The sequence below is a fragment of the Ambystoma mexicanum genome, chromosome 12 (genome assembly GCF_040938575.1).
Source record: "Ambystoma mexicanum isolate Mex_15411 chromosome 12, UKY_AmexF1_1, whole genome shotgun sequence".
NCBI classification, from domain to species: Eukaryota; Metazoa; Chordata; class Amphibia; order Caudata; family Ambystomatidae; genus Ambystoma; species Ambystoma mexicanum.
The window spans coordinates 556,027,882-556,048,043 of NC_090936.1; the positions used below are offsets into that span (position 1 = coordinate 556,027,882).

Genomic DNA, 20,162 nt, shown 5'->3' on the forward strand with positions numbered 1-20,162 from the left:
TCCTCTGTTTGGAGCGAGAATGGCAAATTTGCATCTCCCAAGTTGGCTACTTCTTTAATGTGGGCGGATGGTGGACTTCTATTGGTGATCGCCAGAGGATTTTCTAAATTCAAGGAAGTGCTTGTTTGTAAAGGCAGTTGTTCCTTCACTTGACCTACATAAGCTCAAAACAGGTCATTCTGTGTGGCTTCCATACACTGTAAAATGTTAGTTTGGTTACAAACATCCTCCAGTATCTTGTTGCATTTTTTAAGTCATATTTTCAAAGTAAATCTAAAGCTGTTAGCGCCATGGTTGCCGCCGGTATTTTAATGTGTCCGCCTTGGTGGATGGCGGAATTACCGCCCTACTCCAAGGTGAGCGGGGGTGGTAATTCCCCATTCACCAAGGCACTTCCCCATTCCCATTTTTGCCCCCATAAGGCTCAATGGGAATGGGGAAGAAGCTAATTACGGTACCGCAAATTGCGGTACCGTAATTTGCACCAAGGTCCCTTTGCGGGCTGGTTCCTTGAACGGCTGGTAAAACCAGCCGTTGAGGTCGGGTCCCGCAAAGGGACCTCGTAGTAAGGCGGTAAGGGTTTACCGGTACCCGTGCCCTTACCGGTACTGGTAAACCCTTACCGCATTCCATGTAATGAGGCCCTATATCTTATCTACAATCCAGCCATGTTTCTGAGTACTGCAACTGGGTATTTGGAGACGTTTATTCTAACATAAGGGGCTTCAACTGTTGACTACAAGTATGGGTATGCCAGATAATTAAATCACCCTCTAGTCAACAAAGTCGCATTTTAATTATTATCATTATTATTATTTCCATTTCCATATCACAACATTCTCTGCCATGGTGCTACTTGTATGAAGCCCAAAGAAGAGAACGTTGCTCTACTGGATGAAGTTTTTGCTGTTGCTGGGAAGACACCTTTACAAGGCCTTGCAGAAGACCGGGCATTATAGATTGTCTGGATCAATGGCGAGAGCAAGTTCCATTGTTTGGGGTCCTGAAGAACAGAGATCTCTCCACCCAAGTAGGATTTGTAAAAGGGATGTTGAGGATAAACAGTTCGAAGACGAGGATTGTATTGGACTTTGACGATGAATGATGGAGGGCCTTGGTTTCTGAATATGGAATGAACAATACGGAGTGTTTTGACATGATTCTATTGTCACAACAGCAGCAAGTGTAGTCCCAACAAGTCCAGAGTGATCAGTTTCATTCCATTTGGGAAAGGGATGCAGGTTTCTCAATTTTCCAGAGTCTGCTGATTAAGCAGGTACATCCAAGATAGGTGCTGTTGCTGTAGTCAAGAATGCATGAGGAAAAAGCATTGACAACAATCATTCCATAGAATGTAGTAGTAAACATGGCAACACTAATTATGATGACCCGAGTTATTATTTAGAGGTTCTTGCCCAACATCATCCTTAAGGCTTGTTTAATATCTGCGTTCCTCAAACTGTATATCAGTGGATTTATCGTGGATATCACTACTGTGTAGAAGAGAGCCATTATCATATCCTGATGTGGGAAGTAGCTGCCAGATGGACGCACATAACTGATAAACACACTCCCATAGAAGAGAGTCATGGCAGTGAAGTGAGAGGAGCAGGTGGAGAAAGCCCTCCTCCTCCCAGTCATGGAATGCATCCCCAGTATGGTTCTGAAGATAGAGACATATGAGGTCAAGATGACAAGTATGGAGAACATTCCAATGATGAAAAGCAAAGTTAAGAGTACTACTCTATTGACGTGTGTGTCAGTGCAGGAAAGATGGGTCAGCGGTGGGTAGTCACAAAAGAAATGTTGGATTTCATTAGAGGCGCAGAAGGAAAGACGCAGCATTAAGCCCAGCTGTACTCCTGCATTCAATAATGCCCCAGTGTAGCAGGCCAGTACTAGCAGTATACAAGCTTTCTTAGTCATGATAGACAGGTATTGTAGTGGGTGACATATCGCAACATATCGGTCGTACCCCATTGCTGCTAGGAGGAATGACTCAGTGCCGCCAAACGTGGCATAGCAAAAGAGCTGAGCCATGCAACCATTAAATGAAATAGTATTTATCTCCAAAATGAACCCGGCCAACATCTTGGGTGTGACAGTGGAGGAGTAGCAGATGTCCACCAGGGAAAGATGACTGATGAAAAGGTACATGGGTGTCCGGTGCCGATGGTCACTGTGGATCAGGACAATCAGGCCGCCATTGAACAGCAGGGTTGTAGCATACATGGTCATGAAGATCAGGAAGAGGGGACCTATAAGCCATGGATTATGTGTGAGCCCCAGAAGGATAAATTCTGTGGTTTGGTTCTGCAATATCATGGGTAAGGTCTGTGGCCTAACCTTTGGTGGAAGGAAAAAAACATGTTATTGACATATTATATCGCTTTTCATGAAGTCCACCACAGAAATGTCTATTTCAATGGAGAAATGTCCAAACCTTGCTAAATGCATAGTGGGTACAACAGATCACAACAGACTTCCAGTGGCTGGTAAATGTCTAAGCAGAAGCCAGCATTCATTTCGGCATGCATTAAATTAGTTGCACAGTTCAAATCACAGTGAAAGTTCTAGCACATAGATCTAAAATGTTGGACTAGGTGTCTAAAACCAGTGCTCTGATAAAACAACGCAACAATGTAGTGTATTTAAAAACAGCGCACTACTTTTCTAAAGCCGCATGTTGCCCAACATGATGGTGTTTGTGACAAAGGACTTAGGTTGAGCCTTACAGTAAATACATCTGTTCAGGTAGCACCAATCAGTTAGTGGATTTCATTAAACTGCTGGGTTACAGAGGGTATTGTGAAAACCAATGCAAACGTGCAATTTCTACTTTGCATAAATAATTTCCCTACTCATCAAGTATCTTAAATTCAATGCTTGCTCATCACGTCACAATCCACTAATCCCTAACTGGCTTTGGCTTCTGCACTGCTCAGAGGGAGGCAAGGCCATTCCTATAGAACGATTTGGCCTGTGGCAAGCACTGGTCAGTCCAAACAGTGCTATTGTACCTGTTAACTGCCTAAAATGACGTGTCACTGGAGCACAAATACTAACTGCAAATTAGTTGTAGTTCCATGATTATTCAAGTTATTTGACTTAATTCACCGTAGTTGATATAGTGCAAACCTTGCCACAAGTGACTGACAAAAGTAGAAACATAGAACACACCTCAAACAGTCTTAAAACTGCAATACTCTGCAAAGTAACAATTACAGCAATCATTTGCCGTGCAGTGGAGTGAGTTCTCCTATGACCCTCATCATAGCCGGACCAGGCCTGTGAGAGAAAGAGCAACATATTATAACTGGAGTCTGACAAGAGAGCAGCAAAGTGGTTTCTTGTGCCATGTGACTCGTACCCCTGTTAGCCGCCCATGTAATACGCCCCATATACTCAGCTCATCCTGCCTCACCATCTAGTGGGCACCTTTGTGTGCCATGGAAAGAACAGGGTAATTAAGCCTCTCTACCGAATCCTTTCATGTGTTTCCCCTGCTGCACTACCCACTGTGGTGGGCGATGGCAAAGCACAGGGTGGCAGAACCATAAAAGCACCGCAAATGCATGAGGCACTGTTGCTGCAACTTTCCCACACACATGGCCACTTAATCCTTCACTTGGAGTAGGGGAAACATGCATGGCGAGGAACACTGTTGTGTTCTTCTCTTATTCTGGCTGGTTTTTCTTGATGGTGGGCAATGGACAAATGCAGTTTCACTGCCCTCTACTCCCTTCTCCCAGCAGTTAACAAGAGCCAGACACTGGGTGGATTAAGGGTAGTGAGTGAAGGGGGTAGCAAGGAGGCGAACACTTAGCCAAGTATTGCTAGCAAACTACCAGGATCGTACTATCGGGCAATTACTTGGAGATTGGGTGGTAAAAAGTGACATTGACACACGTACGGGGGAAGATGATGCAGCTCTTGCCAACTGGACAAGTTATCAGAAGAAGTGGCAATACTTGGAATTGGAGTCAGTAAATATGTAGATGATGGCAATACATCAATATGGCAAACACCTGATCATTTGAATGTTTAGAAATGTAGAACATACTTGACCAGATGCTGGTAATCTTGGCAATGGGGCAATTGAATGGCCTTTAGATAGCAATGGCCAGTAGATCTAGGGTTGTGCCTGACTCCTACACTCTTCCCCAGCATTCATACTCCTTTGATCATGTTGGCAAGCTTCAGGTTCCACCAGTTGGCACAGCTAAGGTATTTGCCTATGCAAATGCCAAGTTAGCTTTACAAATGTTGTGTTGATTTACAAACTGTCCTCACTGTCTCTTCATGGTGTTATTTTACACATTCATTTTGTTCTGGTCTTCACGGGGTCGCCTTGGAACTCACCAGTAAAAATTTAAAAAGTATTCAAAAAGGAGTGTAAACCAGGCAAGAGGTAACGCAGTTTTTTTCATGGCCCCAGGCGCAGCTGGGACAGCAATATTCAAACAGAGCGCGGAACAGAACTGCATGAAAAGGCGCTGTCAAGGAAATGCCCCCCAATCAAAAGCTTTATAATCGTCTAAGCTACTTACCGTTAATTACTTTGCAACAAAACAAAGTCTCCCCATAAGTATCTGATTGGTGGTTGCATAATGAACCCCTATAGAGGGGCATACATTACTTTCTATGATTGGGTCCCGCAGACCTTACCACACCATCCCTGGTTCTCCACTGTGACATCACAATCCAACCCCCAATTCCCACATCATAATGCCAATTCATTGAAACATTTGAGATGACCAGCAGAACTTTACTCATCTGTCCCGATCACCTCATCTTTGTTCTCATGAGAAAGCATTCTACCATGACACTATTAGAGCCTTGAACCAAGAACAAGTTACTGTGTAAATGTAGCCCGTTAAGAACACTTCAACCTTCTTCCCAGGCAGAAATGTAGTCTGGGGCAATTTGAAACCACCATGGGCTGTCCGAATCCGTCAGTAGATCAGGCTTTGTAAAGTCAATATGCTGAATTATAAAATGGTTGTGCATTCATAGCCTTTTGGCGGGAACCGTGATCGCTAGTTTACAACCTCAAAAGTAACAAACGTTGTTTACTTCCTACCATGCATTCCTGGGATTTGCAATGTGCTACCAGCCGCTGCGAAGCAAATGAATGAAACAAGCACACGTTTCTGAAAAGCATATTTTGAGGCCTGTTAGCAGTGCATTAGCCTAATGCTAAACCTTGTTATACTTACCTGTGACCCATCTTTATTATCTGTGTTTCTTTAAACGTGAGACACTGTTATTTAGGGAATTCTCCAGCCTAGGTCAAATTACTGTGTAGCTATCAAGAAAGCCCCCTCCCTGTTCAGAGCGCTACTCCCGAAGCTGGTATGATCGCGCCTTTTTACCACAGTGAATTTACATTTTTACAACACTGCACTTCAGTCTTTTAACCCATAAAATGTGAAATATTTACACAGTAATTTTGGCCTTCTGTCTGCTTTGATTTCTGTTTAAACATTGGAATAATTCTATCAAATGCCCCCACTAATTCACACTACAGATTTCTCCATAGTGTACATACTCCATGCCTCTCGTCAGATGTTTGTCAATTAAAACAAACTCTATTTTGATAGTTCAACAATACTATGTCTCCAGTCTATATAAACATATCTCCCAGTTCCTGCCTTTTTGCTGGTTACTGTAAGGAAGGCATGGTATCAAACAGTGAAGACAGACACAAGTGATCACAGTTCATTGGTGTTTATTGAACTTCAACGGGTTGGTTGAACGCCTATCTAATCCTAAATTTAAGCATGGGAGCAAGCTACGACCATCAAATAATAATAACGCAGTCCTAGACGAGTCTCTGTCAAAATGAAAGGGCCTATACTTATAAACCTATTGACAAGCCTTACTTATAAATACAAAATGGTGTGGGACAATAATGTATGCAAAAAGAAAAGTGTTCAAGAAATAATATGTTAGGATAGTTGAGCAGTTGGCCTCCCTTCCGCATGTTTTCAGCATGGGGCAAGGCGGCATGTTAGAGCTTCGCACATACTCTGGCTTGTCTGGCACAAGGATACAGTTCAAAGCATAAGTATTAGGGCTTTCTGCCAAAGCCTCTTTCCCAATACGAGTCTCTTGCTGCAGAGGGCCTGTTGTAACAAACAAGCACCCAAGTTCCTTTCTTATCAGACTTTTCACATTCACAAGTTCTCGCTTTCAGTGTTCATCATGGCCCTATAGCATGATATTCACATTTGGTCTTCCCCGTTTGGACTCGGACAATCGATCTCCCTCCTTCGGGCTGGGACCCCTTTTTATCACAATGTTCTCATCTGGTCTCTCTAGTTCGGGCTCAGACCATTTAATCTCACTTTACACGTTTTCCTCTTGATATTAAAAATCAAAGACTTTCAAATGTGCGATGGGTTTTGCTTAAACTGTCGCAGGACCACTCCGATTCACTTCACGCAATGTTCTTGCCAATCTCCTACTTTAGTTTTTGCCACTTCTTGGCTGGGTACCTTACAGAGACCTTCGATTGAGCACCCTTGTGGTGTTGGACCACTCATTCACTGGTATTGTATCTTTTCCTTTAATGTTCAAACATTCATCAGCAATTAAGCTTTCCTTCCGTCTTTCATCACACGCTTTTCACTGTTTGTTCTTGTGCTCTTTATACAATGTAGCCGCTTGGAAACTTGACTTGAACACAGTGTGCTCTCATGCTCTGCCTATTATCTGTGTGGGGAAGTTTAATGGAAGTCAGGTGTGAGTGATTACGAATAATTGCCTGACCTTGCCTGACCATAATAGTGGGACATGCCAGGTACAATGCTCGGGTGTGAGTCTGTGTTATCCCAGAGCGGATTTTGTGAAAGTGTATGTGAAGGGAAAGAAGGGGGTAGAGTTTCTAAATATCTTATTGGGTAGGATGGGGTAAAGGTGTTACAGGGAGGGGAATACCGCAACTCGCCATCCGGTGTCTCACTCCCACTCCTGAAGGCCCCCTAACCTAGGTGAGCCTCCCACACTGGTCCAACCGCAGGGTCTGGATCCAAAGGTGATGGCCGTGCCCTGGCCACCTGAGATAGAGATTCCCAGGGACTAGCAGGTGAGACACCTTCTTGTTTCTCGCATTACTCAATATCCCATCATCTGTGTTTCTCTTCTCACTGCCCTGTGATTTGTGATAGAAATGTATCTATCTATCAGGTCACCGTATGCCATACCTTTCTTTCCTCGTTTGGGTAGCTGTTCAACCTGTAATTCCAATCATCACTAGAGCACATATTATTAAAAGAGAACATTAACCAACATACACAAATATAGGAGATGTACAATTCATATGACCATTTCCAGTAGTAATGACAAATGGCAATCAACACAGAACCTGTTTTCATTAAAACCTCATATTCACATTTCCTTTTTAGGGCACACTGCTTAGTGATGTGGCACCATTTATTTGCACATGTGTTCTCTGTGCGCTGTAACTGGTGTAACAGCATCAAGTAATTTACAAGGTTTCTGTTTAACCCTAGACATGAAAGGTTTGGCTAAAATACAGAAATACCACAAATGCATGTGCTCAATATACAAAAGAGGTATAAATCTAACCCCCTGGGGTTAATTGGGGTCCATTGTATGAAACAATACAGGCATTTTGCAATGTCTAGGACTTTAATCAACAAGCTAAATATGTAAATAAATGTTCTAATGAGTTCATCAATATGCCTCAGCCTTAAACTCAGGAAAAGAAAAATGAGGGTCTTAAAGAATATGTGGTAGTGAAAGTAATGAGTATTGTGCAGCCTTTTAGACTTCCATGTACCTGACTAAAGTGTCATCAACTATACCTTCTTGATAGGCATCCCTTTTTTTCATGTTTCCCTTTTGTCTTCTTCACCGCAGGATATCATTTTTTGCAAATAGTCAGCTCCACATATTTTTCTCCCACCATATCGTTGTAACAATAAAAATCCTAAGAAAAATTCACATATGCATACAATTATTAAGTGGAGGTATAACTGTGCAGTATCACGAGAGAGTAGTGCAGTAAAAGGCAATATGATGGAGAGATGGTACAATCCATTTGCTTTCCAAGTCCATTAGATGGTAGGCACAGAGAGAAAGGAGTTACAATGAAGCACCCAGTGGTTAGTTCATTGTCATAAAAAAGAGAGAAGGAACAAGTTACTTACCTGTAACTGTTGTTCTCCAGCATGGGTCTGGCATGGATTCAAATGTTCATGAATATTCCCCGTCGTCAGGTCGGGAATACTCGGTAAAAGAAAAAAACAGTTTCACTTTCACTTACAAACTGTCTTTCTCTTATATACAAATCACTGAGCTTTGGGTCATACTGCCCCCAGCCAATGACTACCCTCTCCCTAAACCCCTCCTCTGTCAGCCATCTTCAGATTTTTACTGCACGTTTAAGTGTTGGGAGTCCTTCTGTTTTGCTCTGAGAGCTATTCTATGTTTCTGTGCATTTTCTGTTAAACATGTTCCTATTTTTGTCAAATAGAGCCCGTCTGCTCTTTCGTTTATTTGTCAGGCAAGCAGGGATCCATTTGTTGGCATGTTTCAACATGCCTCAAGGGCAGATCGTTGAGAGTTTTCTTAGAAGATTCCAGAAGGTCCAGGCGTAGTCATCCTCAACGATCGAGCTGCTGGCGGCCGCACTCTCGAAGGCAAAAGGGATGACCCGGTCCAGGGGACCTCAATGGTTCCTAGAGTGGCCCTCCCCCTAAGGCAGGAGGCTTCCGCCAAACCGGTAGAGAAGAGGATACCATCTCCAAGCCTGAGACTGACCCCTCAGGATGTTAAAAACATGGGGGAAGCTGAGGCCTCTACCTAGCTGCAGGGCACGGATATTTCTTCTTCGGCCGAAGGAGACATGGTGTCCAGAGGACGTGGGGAACGATGATGGCGATGACAGCGGAAATGCAGAGGAGGAGGATGACTGTGGAAACCCTGAGGGGGACAACGACAGCAGGAATGCTGATGATGATGAAGACATAGGTGATGGGCCCAGCCAGCATACCTCCCCCCCGACACCTCACAGGGATGTATCACTGGACATTCTTTCGACTCGCCACACACTGGTGTCAGAGATGCAGCAGTGGATGCCATCAGCACCCCCGGCGCCGGCCCCTGTGGCACCGGGCCCCCCACCGGCGAAGAAGAGAAAGCGGCACCCTGTACCGGCTCATCAGCCACTGCACATGACCTCCCCCTAGGGATACAGGGACGGACACAGCGACAATGGACAAGGACGACGATGGTGGCATTTCCCCGTCACCGAGGGCTTCTCCACCGGACAAAGTGGATTTGTTCCACGCCATGGTTGCATGCGCATCTGAATTCTTCCAGCTGATGTCAGAATATGATTGGCTATTTATAACGCACTCAATACCCAGAGGTTTCTAAGCACAGACCCAGGGATAAAACCCATGTGACTCTGTGTCGTCTTGCTTCATAGGCAAGCACGTTGCCCCTGAGCTATCCTACGGAGACTGAGAAGAGACCAAGAAGGAAGGTTTCCTTAATCAAAGCCATGAAGCCAAGAGAAAGACCATTCTGGTGGTGCCTCTCCTGGACAACGTTTGGGATGAGGGCCTGGCGCTTATGAGAAATCCCGCCACAGCCCCGGCGAAAAGAGTTGTATCTTGTGACTTGTTCCACGAGTGTATTAATAAACAAAGGGCACCTAGTTAATGCCTTGCGAAACACGAAAATAGTAAATATGACTGCTACTTTTAATCCATATTCAAAACATAAGTAGCTAGTGTTACATACACATGAGGTAAACATGGGATACTCAAAAATACATAGAACATATAGGTATAGTACACAAATAGAAAAGACCCAAGACTAAATTATTGGTTTGGAAATTCAGCAATCACACTCTATATGTACCCTTTTTGGGAGTAACATGACAAATGATGAAGTAATTACAGTACACGATGTATAAGTGTGTAGTAGTGGCAAAAGTAATGAACACATAGAGAAATGGGTCAACACAACTGTGTTTCAGCCTCAGAGCTATCCTTGGGTAGCTGTCATTAGGTCGGCCTTCATCAGGACAGAGAAAACGAGTATACGTGAGAGATCCTATGTAATCATAGTAAGAAGCACAATGGCATGCAATCTGAGGGTCCACGTCTTCAGAAAGGGGTGGGAAATCAGTTCCCAAGTATGTCCAGTCAGCCTAAAGCCTGTAAATTGGAATTGAAATGAGGTCTCTAGCTATTAAACTGAGGGAGATATGCAATGTAGAATAAGAGGTGTTTTAGAAAAATTGGGTAGTGAAAACAGAAAAGAAACTCACGTTGGACAAGAATAGGTTTACTCTAAGTTTTACTCTATGCTAGAGCATTCCAGCTAGAATACCAAAGAGGGACACAGTAAGCTCTAGAGTTCATTCACGACTTCAACCTCAGATCCCCAGTGCCCGCCCTGGCGGAACTAGTCCGGTCACTCGAAATAGGATTGATGGCTTAGGATTTACACAATATAAAATGTCTAAAGAAAGGGTGTTTAGCAAGATAAATCAAGGACAGGATTGCAATAAGGATTCTGACAATGTTACAAGTTATTAAGGTAAGTATAGGATGGTTTAGAGATTGGGATAGGACAAGGCAAGGTATGCTATGGTTTTCTATGATTCCTATTAATACTTACAGTCCACTTTACTTTAGGATTTTGGACCGTCAAGGGTTCTGGTCACCACACAGATCTGGTCTAACACAGGACAGCTGGGCAAGTCTGGCAGGACAGGATACGCTGGGCCGTTCTGGTCACCGGACTGCACTGGACAGGCACTTCTGGTTACTAGATACTACAGATCAGCGGGGTAGCAAGTTTGTAGCAGCATGCATCTAGTAGCTGCAAGCCAGGCTGGATCAGGATGCTTCCATTGGATTTTTGGGATCTTATTAGAATTTGAGGCCTAGCTGAAAATGGGATCAGCAATGCAGAGGCCTTGGCTTTGTAATGAAAATCTGGAATCAGGATCAAACAGGATGAAGAACTCAGGAACCGGACGCATGCAGGAATTCAGGAAGAAAGTCGGGAATCAGTGTGTACCCTGTGTGCTGTCAGGGGCCCTTATGTATCATGCCAGATGACATCACTACAGTATATGGCAGGGGCAGGCTTACTACCCACGCCCCTGATACTAGGATTGGGCAAGAGCCTATTTTCCGCCTTGCCCACAGCTGATTGGATCACAGAAAAGGGATGTCATGTTTATGGGGTGATTTTTACAAAAACCTCCCCTAGCTACTGGAACCAAAATCTAATTTTGCCACAAACACATGTTTATGCAGTTGCAACCTCTGAGAAAATCAGATACACAGATTACATATTTTGTGCATCATATTTCAATCCAAACCCCAAATCTTCTATGGGACCTGGTTTCACCTTGCTGATGCATTTTGTTAATTTTGAACATTAAAGATTTGGCCTAAAATTCCCCAATTTTGTACACAGATGGGACACAGGGATGTCTGTACAAAATGTTATATTCGCAACATCAATACTTTCCCTGTAATCTGTCATGTTTTATAACTTCTGTGCCTTATGCAGTAATGACTTCTACCAAATACCAAAACTACAAACCTTCCATATTTTTCCTAATTCTTGCTGCAAAGTTAAACGCCTTTAAAGTTCAGTTACAAAATAGCCTTTAAAGCCAAAAGGAAGTCCATTATCACTTGATCAGTTTTTTCCCCCAACTGCTGTCAATTGTCAGTTTCTTTGAAGCAGGATGAGGACCTCTCTCTTGATTGAAGGTGTTATTGCCCTTCACACTTGACGGGGAAGAGTCCCAGGACTGCTATTGTCCCAGCCTGGAGCAAAGACGAATGTCTGATGAGCTTGTGAAGTTTCTTTGTCCTGGTGCATTCAAAGTCTTTCAAGCTGGCAATTAGTGTTTTCCTGTGCCAGACGTTTATGAGGTGTCACCCTTTCTCAAGGCTAGCAACTGGCAGGGCAAGTTTTTTTTATAGTTTGCCAACTTAGCCTATGAGTTTTAGCTTCTATTTTCTCATTTGACATCTTGACTTAAACCTGTGGAATCAAAACAGTTTATAGGTGTTCTTTTACCAGCAACAAATCCTTTTACATTGCTAAGTAATCAGGCCTTCACACAACAATTTACTTTTAAATAGGCGATTTTCTCTATTCAGTCAGAAAAAGCACATTTTACTATTTCCTTAAATTCGGTTTTCATCTCTGGCAAATACCCACTGAATGCAGCTATAGTTCTTTTCTTGAGTGCTGGAGTTGTTTTGCAGCATGGATACATTTAAACACGCATCCATTTAGAGCCTTTCTCTGAACAGCTGATTTTTAGATACTTTTGCAAAGAAAATAGTCGCGTTTCCCGTGTAAAATGAAAACAAAGCCCCTGGTTGATTTTTCAAAGATACGTTTGACAGGAGCTGTCATTCAAGAATTAGGCCCTGTTCTGCCGAGACACAATAGATGATCCTGGGCATTGCAGGGCCCTTTTAATCACAGTGGTTCATAAGGACTGGATTAGTTTAGCACCAAGCAGCACTTTTAAAGTTTGAAAAAGGTGTCATTTTAAAGAGGCATTTTGGGTTTTCAGCAAAGTAATGCTGCCTCTTTCACTTCATTCCATGTGAAATGTTGCAGAGCACACTGGCACATTCCTGCAGTGAGTACTCTGTTTGACTCGGTTTAGCACCAAGTGCTGCTTGGTGCTAAACTAATCCAGTCCTTATGAACCTGAAATGTGTGTGGCAGGGTGGTGCAGCCATTTTCTGGTTGTTTCAAAAACGCAGTTTAGAGATCCTGGCGCGCACAGGAGTCAGCGCGGCCATTTTGCTGTTTCTTGCACCAATGCAGTAAGTGATGTGGTAAGGCACATCTGAGTGATCTGAGTGGGTCAATATATCCCACAACATTACTTCCTCCACATCGTCAGGGGCATCAGTCATAGCATGCATAGTGCTCGTTGTGCAGTCAGCATTAAAATCCTATGACAGAATGATGCCACCCCTGGTGCCTTGATTGGCCCAAGACCATAACACATCAGACACCTCCTTCATTACTTCCTCTCTAATTCGACCATCCGGGGTCATAAAGAGTTGCAACCAAAGTTTGAATTCCATCAATAGGGAAGTTAGGAAGCGCCACGCACAAGAAATTTGAGTGGCTTCTTACACCAGTCATTGCTCTTAAAGAGAATTTCCGATTTGGTGCTGATGCAGAGTCCCACCTTCGGGCACCATCTGATGGAAGATTGAGCCAGACGGAACACCAGATTGAATCCATCCAAGTCAAACTGGGTCAAGAGCCAGAGCTCTTGTAGTAGGAACTGTTGAGCTTTCAGCAGCATTTCTTTTCCCAAAGGGTGGTGCAGAAAGGAGCCATGACCCCAAGTGTTCCATGAAGGAGCACAGAATTTCAGATCGTTGGTGGGTTTCGCCGGTCAGGGCAAGGCTTCCATGCGGGAAACCCAAATGCCTTCCATTCACAGCGGCGGTTGAAGTGATGTCTGCAGTCTTAGATCCGCTGGATGCTGTAAGATATTTGCCTAAGTAGCCATGCTATTTGGTTTATTCTCCTTCTAATTCCCATTCTTGTTATTTAACAGTGCGAATTGGTTGTCCCTGCTGCTTGGTTTAGGCTTGAAGACTGATATGTCAAGGCCCTTTTGCTGAAGGACCAGCGAACAAGTGGATATTCATTCCACCACCAGAGGGGAAACAAAAGTAGCCATAACCCAGTTTCTTATACTGTAATAATCTGGTAATTCTAAACATTCATTATCACTTGATGATATTATCTTTAGTTGAGTAACTAGGTGGAAAATCTCGATTGATTTAAAAAAGGGCTTGTTTCCATAAGATGGTGCTCGATAATCAATAACAAAGTGAAAGTCATCTAAAATAGATGTCGGATTTGAAACTCCATTTGCAAGAGACCCTTCCAATGCAGCCAGGTTCGAAAGTCGAAAAAAAAAAGCCAGGAGCTAAACCTAGCCAGTAGCGGCGTGGATCTGGGCTGTCACCGATTGGGATTGTTGTTGCAGCTATTCACACCAATAAGGAGGAGGAGAGAAGCATTCTTTTAGGAGACAAACGTTTTCGCTTTGTGCCTTGGATTTAGCGCTGGGAGTTTTTCTTAAACTCGCGCACTGCAAATACTCGCTCCCAGGAGGGGGCGGAGCACGGTGCAACTCACGTGACTGCTCACGTGACATTCCCTGCCCACAAAATCGGGCCAGTCTACCCTTGCGACGTTAAGCCCGGGGGAGTAAAGCCCACTGGCTGTTGTGCGGCTGTTGGGGGCTGAAGTAGCTGCGGAGTCAAGAGCGAGTCAGTTAGTCTGTGTCTGTCGTCAGCCGGTGGTGACACGAGGTGACGGGGGAGAAAAAAAAATAAAAAAATGACTGCCACCTCTACAAGTGACGGGCCCGCAACTCGGCGCAAGACGTTACAACAGCGCAGGATGCAAAATCCCTGGACGGCCTTGAAAGCCGACGCTCCTTCAAACACTTCGAAGGTAAGCTTAACAATGAATAAACTGAACAAATTGTTAACATGCGAAGTCCCCCACTCGACTTCTCCAGAGCCCGAGCCCGAACTTGACTCAGATTCAGAGCTCACGTGTGGGCGTTGCTCTGATATCGCCACCACGGGTTCAGGCCACCCCATTCCAGATTCCTTAGTCACTTCAGTTAAACATGCTGTTACACCCGCTGAACTGCCTGTTGAAAAACCTGTCGAATTGGCTGTCACCAATGCTTATCTTCAGTCTCCCGGTCCCCAGCCAAATAGCACGGAGGTTTTTCCAGATGTACCTCTAGGTCTTATACCTGTTCCTGTAACTATGCTCATACCCACGACTATGCCTATGCATGCGCTAGATACTGTATTAGACCTAAGTACTCAAGCATTGCCAATAGAGGTAAACATGATGCAAATCTCACAGTCAGAACCAAAACAAACAACAGTGAACTGTCCCATTTATTCTGATACAGAGACATTGCCAACGTTGGTTGTGGAGGATGAAGGTAGCAATTCTGCTCCAATTTTGGCCTCTGCCGACGCCTTCTTTTCACCTTTTGAATTTACAGACGTGGAACTAATGGAAGCATCACAATTTGAAGATAGGACTGAGTTACAACAAGAACATTTGATCCCCGAAATTTTGTTTGACAACACTAAAGCAATAACCTGTGGAGACTGCATAGATCACACAGGTTTCAATAAGTCAATGTTAACTACAAAAGTAAAAACAAGTGCCCACCATCCTGCTGAAGGTTTAATAACTGAAGACAATATAATACTAATGGAAGATAGAGCATCATCCTTTGGTACTGATCCAGTAATGCCTTCAACAAATCAACAACAGTTACCTGAAAAAGCGAAGAGGATAAAAGAAAAATCGATGAGAGGTTACAGGAGCCATGAGGTGCCCGGAAAGTATGTTGGATGCTATCCAGCAACTCTGAGTACAACGGTCACCCAGAGCCTGAAAAATAATAAGAGCAGCAATCTTTCATCAAATAACATATCTGGCAAATCAACAAGATCGCCTGCACTTGATTTACTGAGCGATGAGATCAGAGGACATGTACGATCATCAGATTGGCACTTAACAACAAGTATGCCCCAAATAACGAAGTTTCCGAATAAGATTCCTAGGAAAGGCTGTACTCAAACTTCACCAAAGTTTGCGGCGAGTGAAATAGGAAACAATGGGTTGAAGAATACCATGAGAAATAGTGATGTTCATTCAGAGTCCGCCAACTCAACGCAGTCAAGTGGGGAAGATCAAAGCGAGCCGCGAGGGAAACCAAGTCTTTCGTCGGCTGCGGCGATCCAAATATATAATAATGTTTTAGCGGCATCATCGACCGTGCTGCTTCCCTTTCTAAAAATGTATGAAGCCTTGCATGACACCTTAAAAGATCAATCTTCCCTAATCATCAGTTTGAAAGAAAAAATTGAAAGGTTTGAATTAACGACCACCTTCCTTCAAAATCAACTGTTACGTGAAGCAGACCACACCACACGATGGCAAGAGAGGCTAAGTGATCTCGCAGCTCGACATCACTGCCAGAATGACACACTAACTGAAGGTTTCTTGGAAGCATTGAAGTGGATGCGTCACTCTAACTTAGGAAATTCTTGTAAAGAAAAAACATATCTCGAATACATCACGAAATCTACAACCTCAAAGGAATTGCCGTTATCTCAACAACATCCACATGTGACTGAGACCCAGCAATTATATGCCAATGCGCACTATTCTAATAATCTGGAAAAGAGAAAAACAGCTCAATCTTTAAATCATAGTGGTACGTCTATGGTTGAGACCAACCAACCTGACGTAACTTACATGAATGAAGTGGTTACTTCCACCCTGCCTGACAGCTACACTTTAAATGAGAAGGCAAGGCTAACTGAAGCAACTGTCATGTGTTGTGCCGTATGGTCGCTTTTAGACCACTCTCAAATTGTGTTGTGCCGTATGGTCGCTTTCAGACCACTTTTTAACTGTGCCTTATGGTCGCTTTCAGACCACTTTTTAACTGTGCCTTATGGTCGCTTTCAGACCACTTTTTAACTGTGCCTTATGGTCGCTTTTAGACCACTTTTTAACTGTGCCTTATGGTCGCTTTTAGACCACTCTCAAATTGTGTTGTGCCTTATGGTCGCTTTTACACCACTCTCAAATTGTGTTGTGCCGTATGGTCGCTTTCAGACCACTTTTAAATTGTGCCTTATGGTCGCTTTCAGACCACTCTAAACTGTGTGTGCCTTATGCCTTTGTCAATTTCTAAGTGCCATGCCCCACTATATTGGCATTTTTAGCCATGATTAGAACTTCCTAAGCCTGAACCCTTGCTGTAGCATATCCGCCTTACAGATACTAACAGGATCTACCAACCTAGACCGATAGTACATTTGCACCCCTATCCCCTCCAAACTCACCAAATACAAGCATTACCTCATCGCTACCACAATATGCACACTACTACCTGCGTCTCACACCCACGTGGGACCATAGCCTGGACTCTCCTAACCATCACCATCATAATGGCCCTCACCAACTCTACACCCTGCAACTTGCATGAGAGAAACTTGAGACTTAGAGCTAGGCTCCCACGACTTTATGACATCAAAAATAAGAGAACCAACCCACCAGTATCCACGCGCACCCCCACTACCATCAATCTTAACCTCCCTGACCTTGCGACGATAAATCGTCCTCAACCACTTGATTACCCATACTACAAACAGAGGAGACACAACCACCCCAATCCCAGAACTGCCAAAGATAACAAGATAAATCCAACACTATCAGGAGCACTCATTAATGCTAGGTCCATTATAGCACACAACACCGAAATAGCAGATATACTGTCTTCGGACAATTTAGATATCCTTGCTGTCACTGAAACCTGGCTCCATGATGCAGCTGGCCCTGCCCTCTCGACTGCCATACCAGATAACTTCAATATCCTTAGAGTCGACCGTCCCAACACTAGAGGAGGTGGCCTAGCCATCATAACCAAAACACATCTAGCTGCCAGACTCACCCCACACCCAGCTCTCACATCATGCGAACTTCTCTCAGCTAAAATACCTATCTCAAATAACAGCACACTAACTATACTTCTTGTGTACAGACCACCAGGCCCACTAGGCAATTTTGAGGAAGACTTATCTAGCCTCCTCACCGACAGCATCAAAGACTCCACTCAGCTCCTTCTACTAGGCGACTTTAACTTAGGCTTCAATGACGCTGAAGACAAACAAGCACAAGCAATCCAATCTATTCTAGCCAATCACGACATTACCCAAAATGTCCTAGCTCCTACACATATAAAAGGCCGCACGCTAGACTGGATAGCCAACCACAACTGCAACACCACCATCTCCAGTATCCTACCTCAAATATGGACTGACCATCATCTTATTTGCTTCACAGCCAACATCGAACCTCCCAAACCCAATAAGAATAAAATAGCACCCCCCATGCCAACAAGAAGTAAAAAAGAAATCACAGCTGAAAAACTACTCCCACTCCTCCTACCAACTCTCATAGCTAGTCCAAATGATTCCAACCCCAGTGAGTTAGTCGAATCATTTAACAACGCCATGACCAAAGCGCTAGACTTGATTGCCCCTACCAATCTCCACAAAAGTAAACGGGAAACTCACCTCAACTCTTGGTTTACCCCCCATCTCAAAGAAATGCGTATCCAAAAATGCAAACTCCAAGCTACTCCCTCTGCCGACAATAGAACCACACTTGCTAACTTTGCCAAAAAATACAAAAAGGAAATCATTCAAACGAAAAAAGACTCATTCAATCATAGAATCAGTAAAGCCAATTCTAACTCCAAAGAGCTCTTCACTATTCTTCGTGAATTGGAAACCCCTATTGCCCCCACAGACAATGTCCCCAAGGATAAATCCTGGTGCACTAGCATCCAAAATGCTCTTGCAAATAAAATCATAACCCTTCAATCTAAAATTGCTGAGAAAAAAGCCTCCTTGCACCCTCACGGTACCCACACCACCCCATTGAAGGAGTCACCCAGCACACCCCCCCAAAACAATGATAAACCCTTCAGGTTCACCAACATCTCTATACTGGAAACGGAAAAGGTCATTCTGTCCCTTAAACCGTCAAATTGCCAAGGTGACAGTTGCCCTGCGCAAATCATTAAGGATGCAGCTAGAGAGCTAGCACCCTTCATCTCGAAACTTATCAATGCCTCCTTTAACACGAGCACTGTACCCACCAACCTTAAAGGATCCTGGGTTCTCCCCCTCCTCAAAAAACAGACACTTGACCCAGCTATCCCCACTAACTACAGGCCTATTACTACGGTCCCATTCCTCCTTAAAATCATTGATAGAGTAGCCTACCTCCAAATCCAAAACCACTTGGAGACGCACCAACTATTAGGTACACGGCAATCTGGCTTCAGACCACTGCACGGCACTGAAACAGCCCTCATTGACCTTAAGACACAAATTGATGAGCTTAAGGACAAAGATAATACAGCTATGCTCCTCCTCCTTGACCTGTCAGCGGCCTTTGACCTGGTGGATCACGCAGTATTATGCAACCATCTAGCGTCTGCCGCTCACTTCTCAAGTGAAGCTATAGCATGGGTACAATCCTTCCTAGCCAACCGTTCAATGAGAGTGTTCTCCCCTGTAGCAGCAGCGGACCCAATCCAAATCACTTGTGGTGTCCCACAAGGCTCATGTGTCTCACCGACTATGTACAATATCTTCACTAAGCCTCTCTTCGACGAACTTGACAAACTAGGGGTAACCTACACGAATTATGCAGACGATACGCAGATTCTCATACCTCTATCAGGCAACTTTGTCGAAGATACAGCTCTAGTAAACAAAATCTACCTCCTCATTCAGGCATGGATGGCCTCCCACGGCCTCTGCCTAAATGACGACAAAACTGAGATACTAATACTGGGTTCCGACTCCAACCTAAAAAAACTGAGCCCCAACTATCGTAACTTTAACATAGATGGCAATACAATTAAGGTGGCTACCGAGGTAAAAACCTTGGGCTTCTACCTCGACTCCACTCTATCCCTTTAAAAACAACACCCTGGCATCCTCTACAGCGTACACCTGCAAACTAATCAGGACCTGCAGACCTTACCTCTCTAAAACCAACTGCATCATGCTTGCCAATGCGTTAGTCATGTCCAAACTAGACTATTGCAATGCCCTCTATGCAGGGGCCAACAAATCCATCATAAATAAAATGCAAATCCTTCAAAATAACGCTCTTAGAGCTGCCCTTGACATACCCCGCAAAGCACATATCTCAAACGTTAGGAAAGACCACCACTGGCTCAAAATCAGCGACAGAGTCCTGCTCAAGACACTATCGCTTACCCATAAAGGGCTCAACAACACTGCTCCCCCCTACATCTCAGCCAGACTAACTAGAAAATCATCTAGGCACCATACCAGGGCTACTAACCACTACCTGCTCGAAACCCCTAGATTCAGACGCTCCAAAGCGGGCGGAGCAAGTTTCCCTGTCAAAGCTGCCCAGGCCTGGAACGCATTACCCACTGCACTAAGAGCCAACTTACCCTACTCCAATTTTAGACGCAAGGTAAAAAACTGGCTCTGGACAAATGA

The 20,162-nt window shown here is 44.1% G+C and overlaps 1 protein-coding gene across 1 annotated transcript; it reads right to left on the reverse strand.

Moving 5' to 3' along the window:
* Positions 1–1,401: 1,401 nt before the first annotated feature.
* LOC138514602 (olfactory receptor 5AP2-like) lies at positions 1,402–2,325 on the reverse strand. Its single transcript, XM_069630054.1, has one exon. The coding sequence runs from the start codon at positions 2,323–2,325 to the stop codon at positions 1,402–1,404; it is 924 nt and encodes a 307-aa protein (XP_069486155.1).
* Positions 2,326–20,162: the final 17,837 nt, after the last annotated feature.